General features: G+C 48.5%; 1 protein-coding gene across 7 annotated transcripts in view; it reads left to right on the forward strand.

Annotated features, from left to right (window-relative positions):
• Positions 1-25,252, forward strand: part of PTPRS (protein tyrosine phosphatase receptor type S) — an 88,316-nt gene that overhangs the window by 18,171 nt on the left and 44,893 nt on the right. For all 7 annotated transcript variants that reach the window (XM_042835599.1, XM_042835601.1, XM_042835600.1 and 4 more), the window contains exons 4-5: positions 4,289-4,477; positions 13,239-13,349. In XM_042835599.1, the coding sequence (XP_042691533.1) occupies positions 4,289-4,477; positions 13,239-13,349 (300 nt within the window). The remainder of the gene's footprint in view (positions 1-4,288; positions 4,478-13,238; positions 13,350-25,252) is intronic.

A 25,252-nucleotide genomic window follows, 5' to 3' on the forward strand; every position in this document is an offset into this window, starting at 1 on the left:
CAAAGCTTGTGATGGACACCACTCAGCTCACAGAACATCTTCACTCCATCTCTGCTGCCTCATTTGTCCTTCCTGTTTTGTTTCTCGGATCTGCATTTCTATAGTCTGGAACTTGCTGTTCTTTCCACAGCAGGCTGGAAGTAGTGCCTGCAAACCTGATTCCTGCAGAGCCCAAAGAAAAGGAAGGAAAGTGGTCTTGGGAAGCATTTTCCAGTTATTGTTGACTCCAGCTGCTGTCATTTTTCATAATAACTTAGGCAGAAGGGAAGCTAGTTGACACAGGCACCCCAGCTCTCAGTTGGTATTGTTTCTGTAAGCTCCTCACTCCAGGAAAGATGTGCATAATTTAACTTTTATTATTACTGTTACTGCTTCCTATACACAGGTTTTATCTTCCCTCCACTTCTGTAGCAGCCCATGGCAGCAATTCTTGTGCCATGGAGGTTCTCTCCCTGCCTCACCCTGCCTGCAGGAGACCGGGCTGCAGCCTTCTGCCTGCATTGCCTCTGCTGTGCGGAGGCAGCGAGCTGCATTTGGAGCAGGGGCAGGCAGAGATTGGTTCTTTGCTTTATTGAAGCTGATAGAGTTCCATGGGGGCTCCCCTTTGTGAGTCGTTAGTAAATGCAACATGAATTGTACATTGATCCCATAAAAAACAGCGCTCGGTCCAGCTGAATGTAATGGAGCAAGGTCTGCTGCGCCCTGACAGCTCACTGTGTGCTGGCTGATGCTGTCCTTTCCCGAGGATTTCTGCACTCTGGAAAATCGAGGAGGCTGGCTGTTAGACACGCGAGGTCTGCGGCAGTTATTACCGGTGTGTGGGTCAGGCTGCTGGGTTCGGACATTCAGCCTTTTTTTTAGAGATTCCCTCTTGTTTTCTTATGAAGCGTTCATTTCTCTAGCAGTCCTGCCCTGAAATTTCTGTCACACATTTCCTACTCAAAGAGGACATCTGGTGTGGGCATGTAGAGTGTTCTAGCAAGACTTCTGCTGTTTGGTTGGCTTTTGTAATCGTTGGCTTTAGGTCAACAAAACACAAATGAGTTCTGGATGCTCAGCAGAAAGCGTTGAGCCCCACGGGAGCGCGTGCTGAGGCAGAGCTGCCTCGGAGGTGTTACCTGGCCACTCGAGAAGGTCTTGGCAGATGTGCTTCAAACTGGTCTTGCTTGGCTGTTCCTGTAACGACCTGAAGATCGGGCCAAGTAGAAAGCAGATTAGTTCTGTAGCTTATGAAAAATGTCAGGCCAGTTTTAATTCAGTGGAGCGCATAGGAGCACGCTGGTGGCAGGGAGGGCCAGGTATTACCTGCACTGTTGTGGGGCCAGCTCACGTATCTGAGTGTCTGTGAGCCCACTTAGTTATCTTCGTAGCAGAACTCTCAGATCAGAATGCATGGAATCAACAAGCAGAGCACGTTGCTGAGACTCCTGGCATGTATCAAATCTGTCTTTGGCTGCGTGGTCGTGGTTAGCTGAGACACAGCAGTGTATATCCTGATGGGAGGAGCTGGGTGTCACTTTACAAGGTGCGTCCTGCAGGGATGCGTGGTGGGGACGGGGATGCTTGTAACATACTCATAAAGTTGATGAGGAAGACAGGACTAAGCTTCACAAGTTCTGGTTTCTGATCCTGGTTCTGCTTAAGATTAGTGTCATTTGAGCTGCTCTTGGCTCTTCACCGTTGGAGTGAGGATGGCAGGCTGATGAGAGACCAGTCGGTATCCATGAGCAGGGCTGTGTATCTCCAGAGAAAAGCAAGAAATTCCTCTTTTCTTCAACAACACCCTCATTGTAGCTTTCTGCATTCAATACGTAGCTCATCTGTACGTGCTCACACCCTCCTCCTCTTCTAAATTATTAAATAACTGCGCGCCCTGCGGGAAAAAGAGCAGCAGCAACACCCGCTTTATCTTCCTTCATCATCCTCATTTCTAGCACGACTGATTATCTAGACACAAAGCTGCCACCTTCTCGAGGGACGAGAGGCAGCAAGTGTCTCCTTTGCTGCAGTTGGTGCCCTTTGCTCTGTCTGTAGGACCATGTGTGCATCAGTGCATGCGCGGCTCCCGGCACAGCACAGCCTCCAGTAGGATTTCATACAAATGAATGCTGAAGTGCTCTCCTCTCCCTGCCTCCCTCAGTTTTTCCTCACCTGCTGCTTCTCACCCTACTTTGTTCAGTGGCCTTGAGATAACTCACCAGCTTTTTCTCTAGAGAAACCTTTACACTTCTCAGTCTAAGAGCAGGATGAGCTCTGTTAGAACGGCAAGTGCAGCGCGTGACAACACTCACCTGCATGAGCTAGCCTGGGATTCAGCAGCAGGCCAGGTGTGCCCTCCAAGCTTGCATCTTCCCTCTTTTGTTCTTGCAGTTGTCTGGGCTGCTTTTAGAAAGAGAATTCACAATCCAAACCATCCCTTGTTTATTTACTTGGTAACAGGTCTGGGCTGGTGTTTGGGGATTGAGGAGGAGGTGGCAGGGCGTGCGTGTGCATGTCTTGTGGGGATTGAGTTGAGACTGTAATTGCATTATTAAAGGGAATCCAATTGTTAGGGGATGAAGCCAGTTTCACTTTCCTGGCAGGAAGGAAATCTGAGCTCTTGGATCAGTGCAGTGTGTGATGTTCGGTGGTGCTTCCTCTGTCGATCTGATCCTCAAATCTGATCACGCCTCTAGTCGCAGTTGTTTTAATTAAACTCAGAGGAATTCTGCACAATGTGCTGCAAGATTAACATTTTGTTTAATTAGAAACACTCGGCAGTAGTAGTTGTACCAGGCCTCCCCCAGCACACATGCACACGTATTAATTGGTTCATGAAATTAACGGGCGTGGGTCTGAGCCAGGTGGAGTAGCATCGCCAGGGAGCAGGATAAAAGCAGTAATCAATAATGATGTCATCTGCAGCCAATGCGGCAGCAGCTCTGCAGCTCCTTAACAACACACCACCGCCTGGTTAAATGGGAGAAGGGAAGAGAAGACGTTAAAAGCCTGGCTGAAAGCTGTGCGAAGGCAAAGCAATTCCCTGAGCTCTCCAGCCCTCAGCTCCCGCCTGGGGGGGGCTGGGCCTTTGCAGCACACGTGATCTGCAAAACCAAATGCTGTTTGGAGGGTGTTGCAAAGCCTGAGAACAGCCCGGTGAAGTGAGACCTCAAAGGTTTGGATCAGTCCCTGGTTAAGGGCGTTTGCGTCTCTGTTTTGAAGGTAGTACGTGGTTTTGAGGCATTTCAGATGCACTGAAATAGCTGCTCCTTTATACAGCTGAAAGTCAGTCCATGCTTTGAAACCTGTATTACTTTTGCAGTCATGAGGTGGTACGTGTTTTTGTTTGTGGTCAGGTTCCTTTGATTTATGAGAAGATATTTCACTCTGCACTGAGTCACACTGGATGGCGTATAACGCTCCAGTAATGATCAGAGAAGGAAACAGTGCCCATTTTTAAACATGCGAAGATGTGACAAAGATTATGGGGGAAGCACTAACGTTTTATATTAGTTATCACAAATTACCCAACGCTGGTTAGGATTGCCCTCCTCCCCCTCATTAGTGAAGGTGAAGGCAGGGCTGAGAGGCAGCAGGGAGCTCTGCTGAGCCCGGCTGCGCGGTCCTGGTGCTGCATCCCCCTTGCATGGCAGCAGCACTCCGATAGAGCTGAACATCACACCTTGTCTGACAGCACTTGGCTCACTGTTGCTCTGTGTGTCCCCTCTGGTAACTACAGCTGGATGATATTTTCCTCTCCTTTCCCTCCTCGTTTTCACTGCGTTTTTGACATTCCTTTTCATGTAGTCGCTTTCATTATTGCTCTTGCGCAGTTTGTTTTGCATTGCGGGGCTTAGGGGGGAAGGAAGAATTACTCCTTTCAGATGTGGCTGTCTGTGCTGTACTCTGCAGACAGGGATCTGTGCCATATGTATGCAGAGCTTCTGCTGTAGGAGCAAGTATGTGCGAGTTGCTTTCCTGGGAGAGGGATTTACTGCAAGATCTGGAGAGACTTTGAGATGCCCCAAAGCTTTTTAGACTCAGATTTTGTATTTAACTGTAAAACTTTTCTTGTGGGGCATTAGGATGGTCGCACATAACGTGCATGAGGGTAGACTTCACTGCTTGACATGTTTTCGCAGGCCGTCCATGGATGATTTGCAGTAGCCTTTCCTTGAATCTCACTGCTCAGAGAACTGGGCAGCAGTTCTACCTGACTGCGTTTTTTGGTGTGTTCTATTGAACAGCCCCTCCAGCTGCCCTGGTCCCAGCTGTGTGTGTAACCGCTGTGCTTTTTCTCTCCCACCAGAGGACCAGTTGCCTCCCGGCTTCCCAAACATTGACATGGGGCCCCAGCTGAAAGTGGTGGAGCGGACACGAACGGCCACAATGCTCTGTGCAGCCAGTGGGAACCCAGACCCAGAGATCACCTGGTTTAAAGATTTCCTGCCTGTCGACCCAAGCACGAGCAACGGGAGAATAAAGCAGCTGAGATCAGGTGAGGTCTCTGTGTGAGGTCAGAGAATCAAGATATAGATACAGTTGTTAAAGGAATGCCCAGAGGTTTCTGAAACAGAGGAGGGGGCCTATAAACGCAGCCTTGCAGGTGTGCGTTGGGTCATTTGCTTTCCTTCGCTTTTGGGATTCACATTCTTATCCAGGAAATGATTGGGGCGCTTTCCCCTGCACCCCATTTTCCTTCCCTTCCCTGTTACAAAGGAAAGCAGAAAGGGAAGCTGGTTCTCCTGCAGGAGATGCTGTAACCAGTCTGCTTGCCTCAGTAATGATGTTACTGCAGTTTGGGAAATTGGATAGGGGCTGTGGGTTTCCTCCTCAGAGCAAGAGCTGGGGAAAGAATCACTGGGACAAGACAGCACGCTAGGCCATGCACACCTGGTGTAAGGTCTGCAGCTGTGGAAGCAGGATCCTGTGGGTGTAAATGGAGCTTGTCAGAGCTGGTATGAAGAGCAGCTCTTGCGGGCATCACATCCCTGCAGTCATTGCTGGAGAGCAGTTGTGAGCAGTGAGCAGTGCTCAGTGGCAGTGCAGTGGAGTGGATCTCTGCGAACAGATGTACCCCAGCTCCGTGGCTCTTGTCAGTTCTCTGTCTTTCCCCATCTGCTTGTCCATCTGCTTCTTTTGTTTACGTTTGTTGTTTTTGTGTGTCAACGTGACATCTCCCAATATCCATGTTTCAGGAGCTGTTTGTGTAGTTGTTAAATATCCTGGTTCACAGTGTGAGTGTGTATGTGCACACATGCAAGGAGGGCACAGGTGGATTTATTAATGAATGCTTCTGATAAAGTAATTCCTTAGCTTAAAAGAAGATCCACGCAAAACCCTCCCTGCTTTCTTGCTGATAACTGCGATTATGAAACAAGCGGTGCAAGTTTTACTTCTTGACAAAAACTACCCACAGAAGTGGTCCTCTTCAGGTGCTGCTTGGACCGACTGCTCTCACCCCACCTGGACAAAACATTCTTTGTTGTTGGACCTAGCAGGAATCAAACACAAAAATTCATTATTCCACAGCCACCGGTTTGGCTCGGTGTAGTTCCAGTTCGGTGTAGCTTTTGTACACCTGCATCAGTGCTTCCTTATTCAGTGAAGCAAACTAACAAGCAGATATTTAAGCTGCTTTGTTAGAATTAGAATGGATTGGTGAATCCCACAAACCCAGATGAGATTGACCTCTCTGTTTTATTGTAACAGCTGAGTCAAATGCAAATAAAAAAAATCACTCAGCATAAATAATGAGAGGTAAACTAGAATTATATCATGCTCTGTGACCATGAGCTGAAGTGTGAGTAATGCACAGGCAGATTATTTTTAATACATTTATCATCTTGCTAGAATGCCTTTATACTCCTGAACTGGGTTTGATCTGATGCTTTCCTTAAAGCCACCTGAATGCTGCATTTTTTTTTTCAGTGAATTGGTTTGCCTCTGAGGGAACCCTTGACCTTTCTGGTAAATCTGAAGATGCCTGCTGAAAAATTAATCTCATTTACAGCTTCTTTGAATTAGTAAGCTGGTGAAGCATCCCTGCTGTCCTCTGGGGCAGAAACCTGTTGCTTCTGTGGAAGGAGTGCAGGTGGCTGTTCACACGGGAGGACTGAAAGTCGAGGTTCTGCTTTATTGTCCTATTTCATCTACTTGTAGGGCTTTCCAAAACTCACATGTTCTGCATTGCAAAGGCCTGTGAAAGTGGAGAACGTTAACATCAGGGTCATCCAGACCAAGGCAAAGGAGATTTCAAGTGTGCATTTGTAACCAGTGTGCGATGTGCATGGTCTTGCCTGTCAGAGCGCTGATGATGCGAGTGCTGCTGTCAGGACTTAATTTAATACATTTACCTTTGCAGAAAACAATCTTTGCTGCCCAGAGTGTAGCACTAGCACACGTTAGGGCACTGGATGCTTCAGGACACTGCTAATGAGCTTCAGTGTCTTCCACGCACAGGCCAGCAGTGTCACTGTAATCCAACCTCTGGGAAATTACGATTACAGCCAACTAACGGGTGTTGGACAAACCCTCTGTGAGAGGGAGCGCAGGGAGGAGGAGTGGGAGCTCTGTCTCTAACAGACTTAGCACACAAGCCAGCGGCTGTGCTGTCTCTGAAGACTTGGCTGTGCAGTGCTCCCTGATGGAGATGGGCACAGGGACATGCAGCAGGACAAGACGGGACAGGACAGCCACGAAGGTTCTGCCTTGCAGAGGGTGGCATCCATGGTGCTTTATTACAGAGGGTGTTAAGAACTGGGGAGGGCGTTAAGGCCTGAATTTGTATTGGTACAGGATTTAGTGGCAAACATGCAAATTAGCTCATTAAAAGGTAGAGATGAAATGTCACTCACAGAGCTCTGCAAAATTGGGCAGCCGTGTCCAGATTTAGTTCTTGTTTATATTAAAACAGCCAGGTACTTCACTGTCAATGCAGATGGTCCTCCGAGGCTGCAGCCGTTCAGCTCACATCGTCCCGTGGTGCCGTTTGTGTTAAGAGTTCAGTGTAAGTGAGGAACAGGTAGTGATGCTGTTAGCCACGCAGCTTTCCTCCAGCCCTCCCTCCGTCTCCAGACATTCCTTCCGAGCAAGTGGGAGTCTTCATGTTTGATCGTTTAGATAGAGTGAAAGGCTGAATTGTCGGCCAGAGGAAAATGGGAGAAAGCTCTGTCTGGCCGCCTGTTTCCCTCAGTCTTACACCAAGATCTCAACCTTAGCAACCCAGGCTGCCTGTGAGTGTAAGTGGCCTCGGTGGTGGACGACGAATGGACGTTTCTGCCTGCGCACAGGAGCAGCAGGCGATGTCCTCTGCTCAGCCGTGCCACCTATGGGGGACAGCGGGAGGCGCTCAGCAGTTGGCTTCTTTCATCAGAGGAACCCTAAAACCTTTTGTGTCTTGTGTGTTGTCTTCTGCTTTCTAAATAAGTGGCTCTAACAAACTTAATTTTTTTCTTTTTTGTCTTTTTTTCACTATTTTTTACATTCAGAGACCTTTGGTAAGTTTGTTCAATTAAAAAAACAAAAAACAAAAAACAAACCGAAAAACCAAAGCTAAATGAAATCCCCAAACCTGCTAATGTGGAGATCTGTAGCCCTCACCTTTAAACTAATTCCTTTGTAACAGCTTTCTGAGAGGCATGCCATGCATTTCTTCTACTAACTCTTTCAGTAGGGATCTTCTGCCCTCTTAATAATTTCTGCAGGGGTATTGCAGGCTACAAAAAGAATAATAATAATCCTAATTAATAAATCTATATGAAGAGATAACAGCTAAATATGAACCTCCTAACATTGGATAGACTTTTTTGTAACTTAGCAACAGTTGTCCTGGAATTCCCCAAATACACAGTAGCTTGTACCCTGGACCTGTGATAATTGTGTTCACACCTGCAGGAGGTCCTGGAGTTTCACATCTAACAGAGTTATTGGATTTTTTGGAAGGGAGAGGTGAGGATGCAGCATTTCCAAATTGAGGCTGTTCGTCACCGGCGGTTGGAAAAGCACCCCGTCCACGTCAGCTCTGTCCCCTGAGAAGCCCTGCAGAGCTCCTGTGCCACGTCCCCTTTTGTGATCAGAGATGTAGCAATTGCAGCTGTCACCCAGGATCCGGCATTTTAAAATTGCAGGAGACCTTTGATGATTGCTTGCTTGTTTGGAATAGAAAGCTCTCTCCAGCCCTCGGGAGAGGAGCGCAGCACACACGTGTTCTCACACGTGGTCTGACAGAAGGTGGGGATGTGTTTTCTGTCATTACCATGGCAATGGTGACTTTCCTCCTCTCCCTGTGTTGAAGACTTAGAGAATCGTGGGCAGCTTGCTGTGTGGGAAGAGTTAGAGAAAGGGATGGTGGAAGAGCAGATCCCCTCTTCTCTGCCCAGGGAGACGCCTGCGCATGGAGTTCTGCCTGGCACCATCTTGGTCCCAGGGCCGGGTGCCTTTTGCCTCTGCTGCTGAATGCTATGCTGGCCGTCTGGGCTTGTGCAGCCTCAATGTTTTTCCTGAACGAACAGATTTTCTGTTCCTAGGGGGATGCAGAAGGCAAAATGAATATTTTGCATAACCTACTTTCCACCTGGGAGGTCTGCATCCATGGGAACTCTTCCTCCTTTTGTTTTCCTCCAAAGCTGGTGCTATTATTCTACCCCGATCCCCTTCTAGCCTCATCCCGCTCCCCTAAATTGAAAATGAAGCTGGTTAGATGTGAAACTCCAGTAGTGAAAATCTACCATCTGTGTCCCTGCCACCATTCGAACTACCGTTCTTCCCTTGAGAGTTATCTGATCTCGTTTTGGTTCAAATTCTGTCATCTCTGTCCCAGCTGTGGGCCATCTTAATACATAACCGTGTTTTGCTCCTCACCTCTGTGTCCCAAATACCAGAGTCAGAATTGGAAGCATCGAAGCAGCATTGCTTGGCTCCCCAAGAGCTGCCAGCAGCCTGTTTCCAGGGACAGCTCTGATGTTTAGGTGGAACAGGGAATAACCAGCCTACGGTAACACGGGGCGGTTCTGCCACTGTCTCTCCGATGTGACACAGCTCAAACTTCCATCACGTTTCTCCTGCCCGTTGTGGTGTGCCTTTGCAGGAAGTTGCAAAGCCTGGCAAGGCCAACAAAACATTACAGCAGTGGGTGCTGCTGGGGTCTCCTCCCCTCTCAATCCGCTTCCCATTAGCCTCGTTCCAGATTTGTGCCACAGATGGCAGATTTTCACTCCAGTTTTGAGACAGAAGGATTGGAGGCTGTTTTTATTTCCACTGAGTTGATCTATAACCCTTTGCTGCTTTGTCTCTCGCTTTTCCAGACCTTCCTGCCGTCTCCTGTGTGGAGATCTGCCCAAATTCTTGCTCCCCCACCTCTTTCAAGCGCTGTCTCTCCAACCTTTGTCCCTTTGATAGCTAACCGGCCTGCTTTATTAACCTTAGCTAGTTCCTAACCCTAACTAGACGCTAACTTTTCTCTAGCAAATAACCTAACCTCTTAACTAGAAGCTGAGTACACCTAGAATCTAATATCCTAACACTATAAAACCTCTCTCCCCTCATCTCCTTTGAAAAATAAAGACAAACTGTAATCAGTATCTGTATATTTTTACCTTCTATCCTGAAAACGGAGGACTGAGCCGCAGCACAAGAAGGGTGAGCAGGGCTGAGCGCTGAAGGGAGGCTGTGGCTCAGGCAGCCGACACGCGGGAGGCCTGGGCTCCTCTGCCGCAGCGCTCCCTGCCACCGCGGGCGCATTGCTTCACCTCAACCTCGGTTTCCCCATCTTTAGAGAGGGGAACGTAATTCTCGCCGGGGGAGAGGAGAGTGTGCAGGCTGCTATTTGTCCAGTAGTGCTCAGTACGAGCCCTGGCTGCAGAGTGACAGCAGTTGTTACCGTTACGGAGAAACTCTTGTGCTTTTCCCAAGTAAGAGGCAATATTTGGAATTGCGGAATCTGCTCTGTTCTCAGGATTGGGGTAAAAAAGCAAAGCAATCAACCTCCCTTTTTTAATAAGCTGTGTAACGAGTTTGAATGCCGCTGTGAGCAAAAGGACCTGCCGTGTTTTCAAAGGAAGATGGTTTCGAGCTCCAGAGGTCAAACGGGGGCACAGTGATTTTGCTGCCACCTGGGCTGTGGTGTGGTTCACAGCCATGATGAAGTCACCTCCTCTCATCTGTGAGACCTGCCCAGACAGAACGCTCATGTCAGGCACTGGAGACAACTGGAGGGGGTTTGAATAAAAACCACAACAAGCAGAGCAGGGCTCTTCTCTCCAAAAATACCCTCTCCTGCACTGGGGTTTGGGATGATTGTAGAACGGTGGCATGAGCACCCCCTGCACTTAAGCAATAGCACAACTTTATTTAATGCGGAGCATCTGGCTTCAATCTCTGTGCTGAGCCACTGAAGGATAACTGAAGGTCCTGTTAAGGACACGCATTGAATTCCTCACACATCCGTGCCAAAAGCTTAAGTTTGGAACTGGGAATTCGCTGGCAGAGCTGGGATCAGACCTGCAACTCTAAATGTGATGCAGGGTACCTGAATGTCCTTTCTGTGACTTGGCTGACACCAACATAACGCTGTCTCCTTTCCCCCAGGGTGATGAAGATGTGCAGGTTCATCACACATTCTGCAAATAACAAACAGTAATGTTAGCTGAGAGCTTGAAGACTTTCTATCCATTCTTACCAGCAAAATGGAGCCAGTCTCAAAGAGCTTCCAAGATAAGTGCCACGGAGGCTCTGTAAACAGCCAGCTGAATTGGACTGCTTTAAAAAGGGCATCCCACCTTGAGTACCCGAACCCTCTTCAGTCTGTCCCTCTAATTTGAGATAGCACAGGAAGTTTCCTACTGGGAACTGTCTTCCTTGACTCAGGTCCTTTTCCCACAGGCAATCCAGGTGTTGGGGCTTTTGCAGTCTTTTCACTTCTTTTCTTTGTTTTCTTTGCAGAAGGTACACCGATCCGAGGTAAGACACCCCCACCACTCACTCACCCACTCTCCAAACACTTCTCTCCACTCAGTTCCTGTTTCATTGACCTGTACTCAATCCAGATTCTTGTTGTTGTGTTACGTTCTCTTGTCCTGCTTCACCTCTGGATATTTATTTCTTTTTTATACCTGTCTTTATTTTATATATGGTTATGATGTCTGTTTCTGTTTGCTGGGTGCACTCGGTAATACCGGTACTGTTATTCTAATAACGTCTCAGGCTGTACTGCCTCAGATTTATGGCAGAGTTTTAAGAGCTGATCTCTCCAGGACTGCAAAGGACAGAAGATTGTCTTGGGCAGTAAATGTTATCAAAGCTTGGTAAATAGTTAGAGTCTCTCTTAACTGTTGCAAAGTGATCCTGAGCCACTGATTGTAGTGGAAGTTTTCCAGTCCTTTGCTCAGGCTCCCATCTCCTTGTCTTCAGGGCCGTCTTCCCCTCTCCTCTCCACTCTCTCACCCTTAGGTTTTTCTGGAAGAGATACCCATGGTAAGTAGCTTCTGCACTGTGTCATTAATGGAGGCCCAAAAGAGCTCCGGCTGTCGATGAAAGTCAGCAGGAAGAGTGTGCACACACCTTTGGAACCTTGCTTTAGCACTGACAAGTTTAAAAGACTGTAAATCTCTGTTGGTAAAAAGCAGCATCAGGTGCTGTGTGTGAGATAATTATTTTTTCACACGTCATCTCCATTGGCTCCTGGCAGCTGACTGCAGGGTAACTTCCACACTGCATTCACCAGCAAAGCTGGGATGGTCAGGATGAGGGATTGGGTCCTCATCCCTGCAGTACAGCTGTGTGCTGCAGTTTGGTGCTGCTTCTGCTCTGCGCTGCGTTCGCCCCATCGCACGCTCTGATGAGCAGCACTCTTGAGTGCCAGGTTTGCCTGGAACCAGCTGAAGTTATCACAGATTTGTCCAGACAAACAGAAGTTTCTGGGAAGGCTCCCCGAGCAGCTCTCCGCCTCTGTGGAAGTTTCAGAAGGCAGATGATACTCGAGCCTCAGTTCAGTGTGAAAAATGCTCAGCTGATGTTTCAGTGTGAAGCTTCAGCATTTGGTTTCTCACTCCTCTCACACTGAAATACCCTCAGGTTCTTTTGAAATGACTTCAGTTCGATTTAGCGCTGTTGTGGTTTTTTTTTTCATTCTCTCTGTCCTGCCTTTGGGATCTACCAGACGTAGTGGGTCTGGGTGGGAGCTGCACTTTCACACCCCGTTGCTGTCAGAAGCACTTGCAGCCTCACGGCTTCCCGCACAGCATCCTGCTGCACCCTGCACACACAGCACAAGCTCCATGTCCTCCCCATGCAGACACATCGCTCTGAAGGGGCTGCATCTGCACCCGACTGAAGATGCTATCATTAATATTAGATCTGGAATTGTTTTTACTATTATTGCTTTTTCCAGGGATGGGAGTTAGGAGTCTCGGCTCATGTGAGCTCTGCCCATTTCTGTAGTATAATCATGTACTCCTAATACATAAAACATTTGATAGCCCGGTGAATTATTTATGTTGTATGTATTCTAACTGAAGTTTTGCAGGAGTGAAGCCCTTTGAGGTAAATGAGGCAGTTTTCTTCCATGTAGTTACATGCTGCATATACATGCATGTCTGCTTACGGGGGTATTTAGTTTGGGCTCCCGGTATGTTCTTGTCAGCTCCAATAATTTACAGGTTTAAGAAAATAATGTAATCCTTTTGGTCCAGTCAGCATAGGCCTAACACGCAATTTGAAAATATTCATTAGCAGTAATGTGATTTTCACGCTTTATCTCCTGTGAGATTCCTCAGTCACAAACTGAGGCACAGAACACTGGTAAGAGTGCTCCAGGGATGCTGGACGTTGGGTGACAATCCCGCCATCCCTGCGGTCGCTGCTTCAGATGGAGCAGGGGGAAGCTGACTGTCTTCAGACAGATTTCTGGCGATCGCAGTAATACGGATTACTGAAGCTGATTTCATGAGTTCTGGTGCAGAATGTCTGCATTGCAGAAGTCACAACAGTCGGTATTTCTGCTAATTGGTTCAGTACAGAGTGACACTTCATCCAGAGGCGGGTGTGAGGCTTCCCTTCCTGCTGGCCACGTCCAGCTGTAGCTCAGAGCACAGGCAGGAGCTGATCCTGGCAGGGCTCTTCCTTTCCCATCCCAAGACCCCTAGCAGCGTTCCGGCGCGCGTTTGCCTGAGGGGAGGAGAAAGCAACACTGATGCTCCTGCTTCCTCTGAAAACAAAGTGGTGATGACTGTCTGTGCTGCGGTCTCTCTCTCTCCTGCCAGGTGGCCTGCAGATCGAAAGCAGCGAGGAGACGGACCAGGGGAAGTACGAATGCGTCGCCAGCAACAGCGCGGGAGTGCGCTACTCCTCACCTGCAAACCTTTACGTGAGAGGTAGGGAGCGTGTCGGCCCGCAGCGCTGGCAGATACCGCCCTCCCCGTGGCCGTCCTTTGTCCCCAGCGCTCTCATTTGCTCCTGTGCTGAGCACGGGGAAAGCTCTGGTGCTTCTGCTCGGATCCCTGCAGTGCACTCCTGAGCTCGCAGGGCTGTCCTGGTGTACCCTGAGTTCCTCCCTGCTGCTGGGGCTCCGGCCGGCACCCGAGAGCTGCAGAGCAGCGGTACAAGGCTGTGTCACCCTTGTGAAGCTGAGTGCAATCCAGACCAGTCCAAGAATCTGCCAGCATCAGCCCAGAGAGGAGCATCTAGCTTTGGCTGCAGAGGCCATAATCCCCTTTCCTAACTAAGAATCCCTGCTGGCTGGAAGCGGGAAGGTCTCAGTTTTGCTGGTAGGGGTGTGAGAGGAGGGGAGGGCCTCCTCAGCCCTCCCCTGCCAGACCCTTTCACCCAGGACCTTCCCAGGTTGCAGCAGGAGGGGACATCCCCAACTCCCTGCTTGTGTTCCAGCCGGTTTTCCCTTTGCCAGCAGCACTTTGTCACTGATGCCTTGGGTGTGAGCGCTGCCGCAGGCAGAGCTGCAGAGCTTGGAGTGGCCAGCAGACATCTCTGCCATCAGTGACAAATCCCTTTGCCCGTGTCACACGGAACAGATGATGGGACCGGCTCCTGCTGAGTGCCCCCTCGATCTACTCCCACCCAGGGGCTGTTGCCTTTCTGCTTTCTTTGTTCTATTTTCGTCTCTCTCATCTGTAACATTTGTGTGTGGCTTTGGTTTAATATCTTTCCAGAGCAAAACTTTTGATAATGAGAGAGCAGGACCGGTCCTTCTCACTTTAAAAAAAAAAAAAAAATGAAAAATACCATCGGGAGGAAAAAAAAGCAAAATTCCATCCCAGCAAACTGTTCCCATTTCCATCCCATGGCAGAGGAAGCGCCGCCCACCCCACCCCCGTTCCCTCTGCAGCCCCGCACAGAGCTGTGCTCCGGCGCGCCTTTCTCCCTCTCTGTCTCGCTCTCGCTCGTGTCTCACGCTCACTAAATCACATGCGCATGGAGAGAAGGCTTTTAATAATTTAACGTTTCCAAGCTACATTTTTAAATAGCCTTTTGTGGCCAGCTGGAAAATTGCATTTTGAAATTTGCCCTGTCAGTCAGGCCCCGAAATGCTGCTTTTTGGGATGCAAATCCGGACCGATACTCATTCAGGGCAGTTCCTGATCCTACTCTGGGGCAGGCTGGATCTGATGCTCATCCAGGGCAGACAGCTGGGGCTCTTTCTCTAAAACAAACAGTAACAAAAAAAAAAGCAAAAAAGGTGGTGATTTTCTGCTATTTGTTTCTTCCCAAATCTCCACCTTTCTGGCCACTCGGAGCCCTCCCGCAGACGTGGCCGCAGCCAGGCCTTCCCTGCGGGGTGCAGGCGGCTCAGCGGGCGCTTCTCATGCTGTTTAATTCTTGTTTCTTGTCTGTTATTATCGTGGAAAGGTAACAGGTTTCCGCAGTGGATTATGCGTTGGTGGGAGGGAACGTTCACGCGCCTTTTTCTTCCCGATTTTTGTTCTAAGAGAGGCTCCAACACTCCCGCGTTCCCAATGCCTTGTTTGTCCCGTAGCTCGCTTGTCTGTAGAGCACCCGGGATAGGAGTTGTAAGTGAACACTACGAGGAAATGTTTCGCTTTGGGTTTCCTTTTCTCCTTCTAACGATTTCCTTTTCCTCACTCAGAGCCGGGTTGGGGCGGGGGGAGCGCGGGCAGCAGGGCTGTGCCGGGGCCGAGTGCTCTGCAGGGACCCGCCGCGGCCCCCGCCGCCCCCCGGCGGCTCCGCAGGTCGGCGCCCCTCGGCCCGGACGGTTCTGGGCCAGGACGGCTGGCGGGCCGGCCCTGCAGAGCTCGCCTGCTGTGGCCTGGCTGGATGGGAGGGGGAAGGCAGGAAGGCGAGGAAGGAGGGTCGTTACTATCTTCATTTTTTTTCCTTTCCTTTTGTTTTGATTAAGAGAAAAAAAAAAAAAAAGAAAAAAAACAACAATCAATTTGCAGCTGACAGCCTTGAGAAGGCCTTTTTTTACTCTCTCTGTGTTTCCCCTATTTTTCTCTTCTCCTCATGTCATTGTGTTCCGCATCAAACCCCCTTAACATCCCTCAGAGCTACGAGAAGGTTGGTGTGGTTTTTTTCTTTTTTACTTTCTTTACCCACATTTTTACATTCTTAAGAGAAAATAAAAAAATGAAAATTAAAAAAAATAATTAAAAAAAAAGAGAAAAAGCAAGAAATCTTTAAGATGAGCGAGACCCGCTGTTCCCGGGTCTTGCGGAGATGAGTTGAGTTGCATTGTGGGCCTCTATGCATCCTTTGGTAATGTTGCTGAGTTCTTGCACTTTCTGTCGTCATGGTTACCTTGCCGTTTGGACATTGGGCCTGATGCATGATAGGAGAATGTAACAATCTTCTTTGCATGCACTTTTTAAATTAATTACCAATCATTTTTTTCTGTATATAAGTATGTATAGTTTTTTTTGTTTGGTTTGTCTTTTTTTTTTTTTTTTTCCTTTTCTACAATTCTGATTGATTTGAAGTGGATTTACAATTACTTTCTAAGTGGTTCGTTCCGTTGGGTTTTTTGCTTTCTCTTGGTTTCCCGTTTCAGTTCTGGTTGGTTATGCTGTGCTGTAGTTGATTCCAAACGCATTGTGAGAAGCCAGTGTTCCTGCCCCCCCAGTGGTAACCGAACCCCCAGTCCTCAGCAGGAAGGGGTCACACAGCTCTAACGCCTGTCCGTGGAAGCACTGCTGTTGGGGACGAGCCTTTGTCGTGAGGGGAGGGAGGGACCTGGGAAGTGGAAAAGATGGTCGGAGGGCAGAGCGAGGGCAGGGCCGGGCCGCGTGCCTCGGCTGGGGGCGGCTGCCCCCCAGTTCCTGCACGCAGAGGACGCAGGACGGCCCAGCCGCGCTGTGCAGAGCCAAGGCACCGCACGCAGGAGCTGCTCTGCCGCGGGAGGACGGAGCTCCCTCCGTGCCCCACCGCACGCAGGCGTCTGCCCCTCACAGCCCGCATCTCACGGCTCTGCCTCCCCGCTGGCCCTCCTCGTCCCCTGGCATTGGGGCACCTCGAAAAGCAGCCGGCGCAGCGAGCTCCGAAGTGCTGCTGCCAGACAAGGCAGAGCCCTCCTTTGGAGAGGAGTGTGGAAAGAGAAATGCAGCAGCAGTAGACGCGAAAGATGCTGCAGGGGCACATCTGGCAGCTGCATTCCACATTGTAAACAGCAATAAGAAATCTGACAAGTTACATTCGAGCTGAAAATGCCTCTTTTCCCTCTTCTCATCTCCCTGTTTATCCCCATTAAGCTTCTGTTGCCTCCCATGTGTGCATCCTGAGCGGGCAGCCACATGGGATAGTAAACAGGTGGGTTTTTGCAGTGTGTTAGTTGTACCTCTGGTGCTTGGTGCTTTTGCCCTGTGCAGAATTGAATGCCCTTCTGTCCCTGTTTATGCATTTCCCTCCACCCATCAGTCCTCACTACTCAATAATCTACCAAAGGAGTGGCTTTCCTAGTGTACAGGTATTAAAGCTGTGTGATTTTTGAGAAATCCAGTGCAGTATTGACACAGTATCTGTCTCTCTCTTTCTCTGTCTCTCTCTTTCTTTCTGTCTTTCTCTCTCTTTTTCTTAAAATACTGAGATTTCAGTGCTCGGACCCTCAGTACTGGTATTCCCCCCCCCTTCAAGTCTCTCCCCTTCCCCCATAGGTACCACGGTACCTCTCCAAAATGCTGCACTGTTGATCATGTCTTTTAGAGCAGCCAGCTGTGGCTCTTCTAACTTTGCCTAATGCCAACAACAACCAAAAGACATCTCCCAGCCCCAGCATTCTATTTAAAGAAAAAGAAAAAAAGGCATGCTCTATTTAAAAAGAGCAAGAGAGAAGGAATAGAGTTTGAAATAAGGTGTTCCCATCCCACCTCCCTCCTGCCTGGGACTAAAAGGTGTTAGTCACCACTAATCACAGGATTTTCCTTCATGAATAGGAGTTTGAGTTTTAGGATTTAGATGCAATGAAAAAGGGATTTATACACCATTTATTTTTGTATTTGTTTATTTTATCTTTTATGAAATATCTCTAACGTGCCCTAACTGCATTGCTGCTGCTAGAATCACTTGTGGTCTGAGAAGGTCTTAAGATAAATTCTTCCTTAAGAGTGAATAGAAACAATAATAGCATCAAGAACAGTAAACTAAAGCTAAATTGAATGCAGTCACTGTAGGCTTGAATGGCACTGGGCAAGGAAACAGAGACTCGAAACCCACTCCAGGCAGTTACCTGGTGTGATGGGATTTAGGGGCATGGTCTTGAACGTATTGGCCTGTGGTTTCACTGTGTATCATTGCGGATCAGATCGCGCCACAGTCCAAAATAAGTCTGCTAGCAGGGAATTTCCAAGCTCAAAATGCAGAAGCATCTTCGTGGAGAGCTGCAGAAGCAGATCAGAAGTGGGGGAGAGGAGTTGTGCCTGCAGCTCGGCCCATTGGGAAGTCCTGTGTAATGAGTGTCTTTCTTGCTGGTAGGGTTTGGAGCCTGCTGCCTCTCCCTCTCTCCCTGCACAGCCATAGGGCTGGCAGAGCTCAGTGGCCTTCTTTCAGCTGGGGCACAAGGAAGCCTTTTTGGCACTTTAACAGGCTTCGAGTCTTGTCCAGAAGAGCTGAGACGCTCACTGCTCTCTGATGGGTGGAACCAGGCTTGAAACCCAGCAGTGCCTTTCTGCAGGCATCAGTGAATCTCCCAGGCCATGCCCCACAGAGGTCCCGTAGTGCTTGTCAAAGGTCTATGGCCTCAGCTGTTTTGCTCCCTTGAAATGGAGCAGTTTGTAGCTCCTGTCTAACTGAGAGCTTTAAGCTCTTACGCCTGTGCTGTTTTGATTTCAATAGCCAGCTGCTTGGCTCAGCGTGTGAGGACTGTCCCTGCATGCTCTCCCTTACTACAGATGGAAGGAGGAAGGAACACAGCACCGCGCTGTGGGCTGCGCTTCAGCAACCTCTGCAGAGCTGCTGCTGGTTCCGGGCAAATGGCCGTGGTTGAATTTACCAGAACTCAAAACGTTGCCCTGTTTCACACAGCAGCGACCCGTCGGGAGTTACAAAAGGCAGCAGTTGTGGTGCTGGAAGGATGAGCCCTTTTCCTCTCTGTTCGAGATTCTGGTCGCTGCACAGAGGTTTTTAAATGGCTCAACAGGCATTTGAAGCAGCACAATGCTTGGGCTGTGCCTCTGCTGCTGCTGGAGTCGAGCATGGGGCTCGTGCACCCAGAAGCAGTTTTGCAGCCAGGTTCCTGCTGAGAACATTTCCAGTATTTTTCAAGGCCCTCTGGAAAACCTCAACTCATTTGGAGGCTGAAGGTGAAACCAGGCCAGGGGTAAACACATCAGAGCAAAACTAGTTCAATTCAGTTAACACAAAAGCCATGGAAAATGCAGAAATAGCATGCATAGGACCTCAGGAAATACGGCTTCAAAATTTATTAAAATGTGACAAATGTAAGGAGTAAAGTAGCCCTTAGTCCTCTCCTGGGTTAAGTTCAGCTCATATAATTTGACCATTAGAACAGAGCTGCTGGTTCCTCAGTCCATCCCTCCATAAACAAGTGGAACAGCTGCCAAGCTGTTTAACTCTCAGTATCTTTTAGAGATCAGAAGGAAATAATTTCAGTTGCACTGTGGATTTCACAGACGTCCACAAGGTCAATACAGTCGTTGATGTCTTAAAACACAGGGATGGGAATCCCTTCCTAGCTTTGCATTAGTTAGTTCCTTAACGGGAAAGAGGGAGGCAGAACCACCATGCGAACAGCTGCCCCTGCAGTGCTGGTTTCCAGGCTCTGGAGTTCAGAGAGGGGTTGTGGTGACGATTTGGGCCTCGTTGGCACTTCCACGGGTGGGGGAGCGCCCTGCCTCTTTTTGGGGTTCCTCAGCTCTGAAACTGTAGTTCCAAACCAAACTGACAAATCTGCTGTGTTTCTGCAGAAGGATTTCTCAAGGGTATCAGGAAACAGATACAAAAAGCCACCACCCAAAAAAGCAAATCAAAACTATATATATATGTATATATATGTATATCTATGTATATCTCTATAGAGGGCACTTTGCAGGAACACTGTGCTGTACTGATCTCGAAATCTCTGCCTGCCTGTGTCTCTTACACCTTTTGCATCGCTGTTCTCTTTGTTTTAGGGGAAAAAATTAGATTACACCTTGTCAAATTAACAAAAATAACATAGCAAAGCCTCTGTTTAGTTTTACGGATCTGCTTGAAAAACAATTGGGTTCTGATTGTTTCATATTCAATCCTGTAAAAACCACCAGAAAAAAAAAAAAAAAAAAAAAAAAAGAATTGCAAAAGACGAGAGATACCCAGCCAGCCTGTCACTGAAATCATGTGTGTTTTTAAGTGGAAAAGTAACAACGATTGGGAAGGTAATGGATTTCCTCCAGACCAATTCCAAGCCTTGGTCTCATTCTTTATTTATCTACCTATTTACTTATTTATTTTTATTTACCATGAAGGAAATCAGGACGGAGGTGGGCGCACGGGGAAGTATCTCTTCCTCTGGAGGGACGGAGGTCAGAAACCCAAACCCCCGCAGCGTCTCACCGTGCGGTGATTTTGGAATTGGAACGGGAGAGGAAGGGCGGCTGCCGCGCAGCCTGGGGCAGGGATGCACCACCTTTTGGGAGGGGAGGACAGGTGTAATCTAAGCTTCACTAATAATGTAGAGGCTGCACATTATTTTGGCACCCTTTCCCCTGCCCCTCCTCATTTTGGAGCAAGACGGAATGACTCCTGTCTCACCAAAATGGCCAATAATGTCCGCCTTCTCACCTCATTTGGAGCAGCAGCTTGCTGAGTGTCAAAATGTTTAATACCATTTGGTTTTGTTTGGTGCTTTCAACCACTCACTTCACTTTCTGTTCTTTCCTTTTTTCAATTAATTTCTCCTTTAAGATATAAAGTGTGTTTATCTTTTGGTTGCTTTTTAACGTGAATCGGGGTTTGAAGCGGTGGGATCTGGTGTAGATGTTCTCCTTTCCCCACCTCACTCCTCCTCCAACATTTTTCTCCTTGAGCTGATCTGGAAAGGGCTTAACAAGTGGAACCAGTGGGTGTCCCTCAGGTTTCTCTCACTAGCAGCGTCCTGGGAACGCATTGTAAGGATGGTTTCTGGTGTTGCAAAAGTCAGCCCTGGATCTCCCAGTGTCTCTTCCAACCAGGTCTGTAAACCTGTCCTTTCCAAAACATCTCCCACCTGGGGACCCCAGCAATTTTTAATGGAATGGTGGGGGGGAACCTAAGTGATGTTGATTGGTACCTTTTTGTGGGAAAGAGTAATGCACCAAAAATGCCACTCACAGAACACAACCCGAGTTAACCTCTCTGTATCGATGAGCAGCAACAAAACCAATTGGCTTTAAAGGCTGTGAAAAGCAGTGGATCTGTTCAGTTTCTACTGAAAACTAACCAGGACTTGGGGGGCGCGTTTGCCTGTGTGAAATACCCAGCAGCGTAAAACAAACTCAAGACAAATTGGAGTTAAGAAATCTTTCAGTGCCTCATAAATCGCTTCCCTGCACTGTTTGAATTGCATCACAAGTGTCCAGCTCCAGTTGTGATGTCTGGTTCTATCAGCAGTGAGCTGTATCCTTGTTTAAAAAAAGCACCTGAGAGTTTTTTGGCTGTTGAAAATGTCTGTTTGTCAGTGCCTGCTTGTGTGTGTCTATCAGGAGATGCTGCACATGCACATGGAGCATGCACGGGTGTCTGCATGTTGGCTTTGTAAAATAGGTTTGACAAAGCTGTCATGGAAACCAAACATCCCTGAGACTCAGGGCTGAGGGGCTTCTTGGGAGCAGCAGGAGTTGTAGGCCTTGGTCTGGCTGCACCCTCAGCATCTGATGGGAGAGACGAAAAGCGCGTGGTGGTGGTGACTTCTGCCATCCTTGCACTGGCACTTGGGATATTTTTATCTGCACAGTAGCAGAGACTGCCTTCAGAAATGCTGTTGTCTCCAGGTTAGAAGTCTGCTTTGTGCCCCTGTAAGGCAGTGAATGAGTACTAGTAGAAAAACAGGCTGAAGTTCTGGAAGAGCAAAGGGCTGCCCTGCTCCGGAAATGGGATGTTCCTGTCTGAGACATACCGAGGGAGCCCAGCCCTAGAAAGGAAGGGCGATGAGATGTGTGATAAATTGGTGGAGTGTGAGAGAAGTGGTCTATAAAGTGGAGCCTTGAGTGCCCCATCACTACTTCTCCATTCCAGAGAGGGCAGCTCTTCCTCTTAGCTTTCCAGTCCTTCGAGTTTGTTGGATGACAAAGCAGAAAGATTCATTTTTCTGCATTTTTAGATGGAAAATAAATCACTTTTTCAGCTGCTATGCATGAAACCCAGCTGGAGCCAGAGCTGAAATTGCTCTCGATTGAGTCTCTCACTGCTCTTCAAGCTTTCTTCCCATCACCACTCTCCTCCTAAGCTCTGACCCAAACGCTGACCCAGAGATTCTCAGCTTGAGAAGTCTCATGTCAGCAGTCACATCAGAGTGGTATGGCAATTAAATCAAACAGTAAACATGGTTCCTGGTGTCCAGAGACAAGCCCTACAAGTATTTCCTGTTAGAGTAAATGCTGTTGTCACAGCCCTGAGCCCTGGCAGGGATGCACCTAGGGACTCGCTGAGATCTCCAGCCTCAGCTAGCGCTGGAGTTGTTTTCACATCCCAGGCTGATGTGTGGATGTTTGTACAGTTGTGCACACGCAGGAGTGTGTACATTTTTTGGAACCAGGGAATGCTACTGCCTCTTTTGCTCTTGCATTCGTCTGCCAATAACCCTAATCCAAATTCTGCCTTTTCACAGAACGTGCGGTGTCTTCAGCTGGCACCAGATGTCCTGGCTGCTTCCCATTAGTTAAGTGTGACAAATGCTGTTAAAGCAGCCGAGCAGTGAGGCTGTCCCAAAGCCCACAGAGCTGACCTGAAGCCCTGGGTGCTGCGAGGGTGGTGAGAATCACTTCCCACATGGACGTGCAGAGGAGGTGGGCTCATGGCTGGGCTCCTGAGCTTGTGTTCTGTGAGTGGCTCTTCCTTTCCCTGCCAAAAACACACAGACAGCAGCGTGCCCCCTTTCAGACTCCGATTCTCAACACTCTGCCATACATCAAATGATGATTTTCAGTTATTAAATTCTGGTTTTTGTTTTGTTTTGTTTTGCTTTTTTTTCCCCCTTTCCTCTTTTAGTTTGGTTTTATTTCTTTGTGATTAGCCTCGGTTTGAATTAATTGTCTTGTTCTGTTTCCATGACAACTCGGTGTTTGCATCCCACCTGCCGTTGTTTGTTGCTGTTGATGCTGTTTGCTGGCTGGATCTTGTCCGGCGGATGTCTCCCCATTTCTCCTCACCTCTCCCCACCCGCCTCCCCTCTCCAGAAGGTTACATGTCAGCCCTTCCTCAGAAGAGCCATCCCCACCTAGATCTGTCTGCATGTTGACCCCACTTGTTTCTCTTTGAGTTCTCTCCATCTTGTCTCAGACTGTGACCGGTGTGGTCTTCACATGGCTCCATTTTCTGAAATGTGATACCTCCCGTAACAGACAGTGGAAGGAAGGATGGAGCAGGTGGCAGGGATGTACCCTCAGGTCAAAGGCTACAAATCTTCCACGTAGGTATGACAGGGGGGAGCAAGAAGCACGTTGCCTGCTTTTGCGAGCCTGTCCTGGTGCCTGCGCTTGTGCAGCGCCATGGTGCTCTCCTTACAGCTTTCTGTAAGCAGAAAGACTTCTGCTAGTGGTAGTGCCAGGTGAGTTTTCAGTCCCTCTCTCTGCATTCGCATCCCTTCCCCAGCCGCACTGCAGGTGAAGGCATGCTGTCCATCCCCTTTGCAAATGCGTGCATGCAGGAATTCCCCTCTGACATATCCAAGTTCCTAATGCCTGAAAGCTGGAAGTCTTCTCTTCCTCCCCTCTCTGGTGCTTGGGTAGCAGTAACTGCAGAAAAGAATCCAGTAGCATGATGGAGAGAGCACACCTTCCTATGAAGACATCTCCTTGTCTTTTTGTGGGAGGACGTGGAGCCATATTTGGCTTTCATTTAACAAAACTGCACTAAATGGAAAACAGCCGCTGTCCCACCTGGCAGCACCCTTCCTGCCTGAAAGGGTTCCAGTGCTGAGTGGCAGCCGGGGGGAGTAGGCTGAGAAGTAGATACTGGAAAAGCCAGGGGCATCTGAACGCACTGGAACTCGGGAAGAGAGATTGCAGGCTTAGCTTTGAGTCCTCTGCATTGCTATTGCATGGATGCAGCTGTTTCTGACTTTAGAAAGGTTGCTCAGAGGAGCAGAACTTCATAGCAGTATTTTGCAGGCCCCAGCACTCCTCCTGCCCCTCTCTGCCCTTTCCCGAGGGCTGTTCATTGCATGGCTCTCTCCTGAGCTGGAAGCATTGCTGCTCCTTTTCTCCCTGGGCTGCTGCCGCTTCTCGGGGTCTGGGCCCTTCTCCCTCTGCTTGTGGGATGGGGACTCTGTGCTCGGCTCCCTGCCAGGGCCCCTCTGACCACCTCCATCACCACTTTGTCCTTTCTCCTGCTTCCCCCGAAGGAGCAGCACTGCCTCGGCTGCCCTTAGTTCAGAAAATGGAGCCAAGGAAACCATACCGTCCCCTGCGTCCATGTTCTTACCGTGTCAGGTCTGGAAGCTGCATCCACTTCTCTGCTAAGGAGATGCACAGAACATGTCACTGTTTTCTCAACGTTAAATTTTCATTACCTTGTTTTTCTTATTAATTCTATTCTATTTATTATTCCGCCAGGGCTGAGATGTGACAATGTGAGCCACCACATTGGGTCACATCAGCTAGAAAAGTATGCAGCATTAAAGTGGGTTTCCCCCTCCCCTCCCTCTTTCTCTCTTCTCTCCCTCCCCTCCTGTTCTCCTCCTTGTCTTCTTCTTCCTCTATTGCTCTCTTCCTATCCTGTATCCATGTGGGCATTTGCTAGCGCCCATAAATTCGATTTCTCTGCATTTTCCTCTTTCTATCTCTTTCTCTCTTTTTTTCTCTGTCTCTTTTTTACCTATTTTGCATGATGTTTGTGACTCTGAGAGCTGCATCTATCAATGGAACCGTGTCAGATCTTAAAGAGGCTTTGTTAGGGTTTCTATACCCGAAAACCACAAAAATTTCATTAGAGTTTCTCATCTTTTCCACGCTCGTTCTCTCCCCAGGGGGACGGCTCTCACACTCAACCACCAGCCAAACGTTTTACCCATTTGGGGCTGTGCCACGTCTCGGTTACATCCCATGGCTCTCTGCAAGACTTGGCCTTTCGAACCAGGCGAAATCTTGAGAAGTTCCCACCTCCGCGCCCGCCCTCCCCGCCACCACCCCTGGGCTGGGGACATCCTGGGGCCGTGGTGGCGGGGGAGCTCCCGCAATGGGGCCGAGCCGACCCCGCGGCGGGGGGAGCGGGGAGCTGGGGTCCCCAGCGGAGGAGATTTCCGCGTCTCGCCACGCCGGCTCTGTGCCTGTAAAGATGAGAAATTGCTAATAAATTTTTGTGTATTTATCTGTGCTGTGATGGGTCTAATCTCGATCAATGGAACCCTGTTGCTATGAAATACCGCTTTTATGTCTATATTCTATATATTGTTTGTGAAGTAAACATTTATTTGAAGTTTAATTTTATTGGTTTTTGGTTTTTGATTTCTAGTTTATTTGATTTCTGTTTTTTTTAAATGAAGGAAGAAAATGAATAGTGACAAACACCGTCTATATTTAAATTATCTTTTGCTCTTTTTTCTTTTTCTCCCTTTTCTTCTTTTTTTCTTTCTTTCTTCTTCTTTTTTTTTTTTTTTCCTTTGTTTTGGTTTTCGTTT

The sequence above is a fragment of the Centrocercus urophasianus genome, unplaced genomic scaffold, assembly GCF_019232065.1.
Source record: "Centrocercus urophasianus isolate 14NV4802_14NV808 unplaced genomic scaffold, USGS_Curo_1.0 seq_54, whole genome shotgun sequence".
NCBI classification, from domain to species: domain Eukaryota; kingdom Metazoa; phylum Chordata; class Aves; order Galliformes; family Phasianidae; genus Centrocercus; species Centrocercus urophasianus.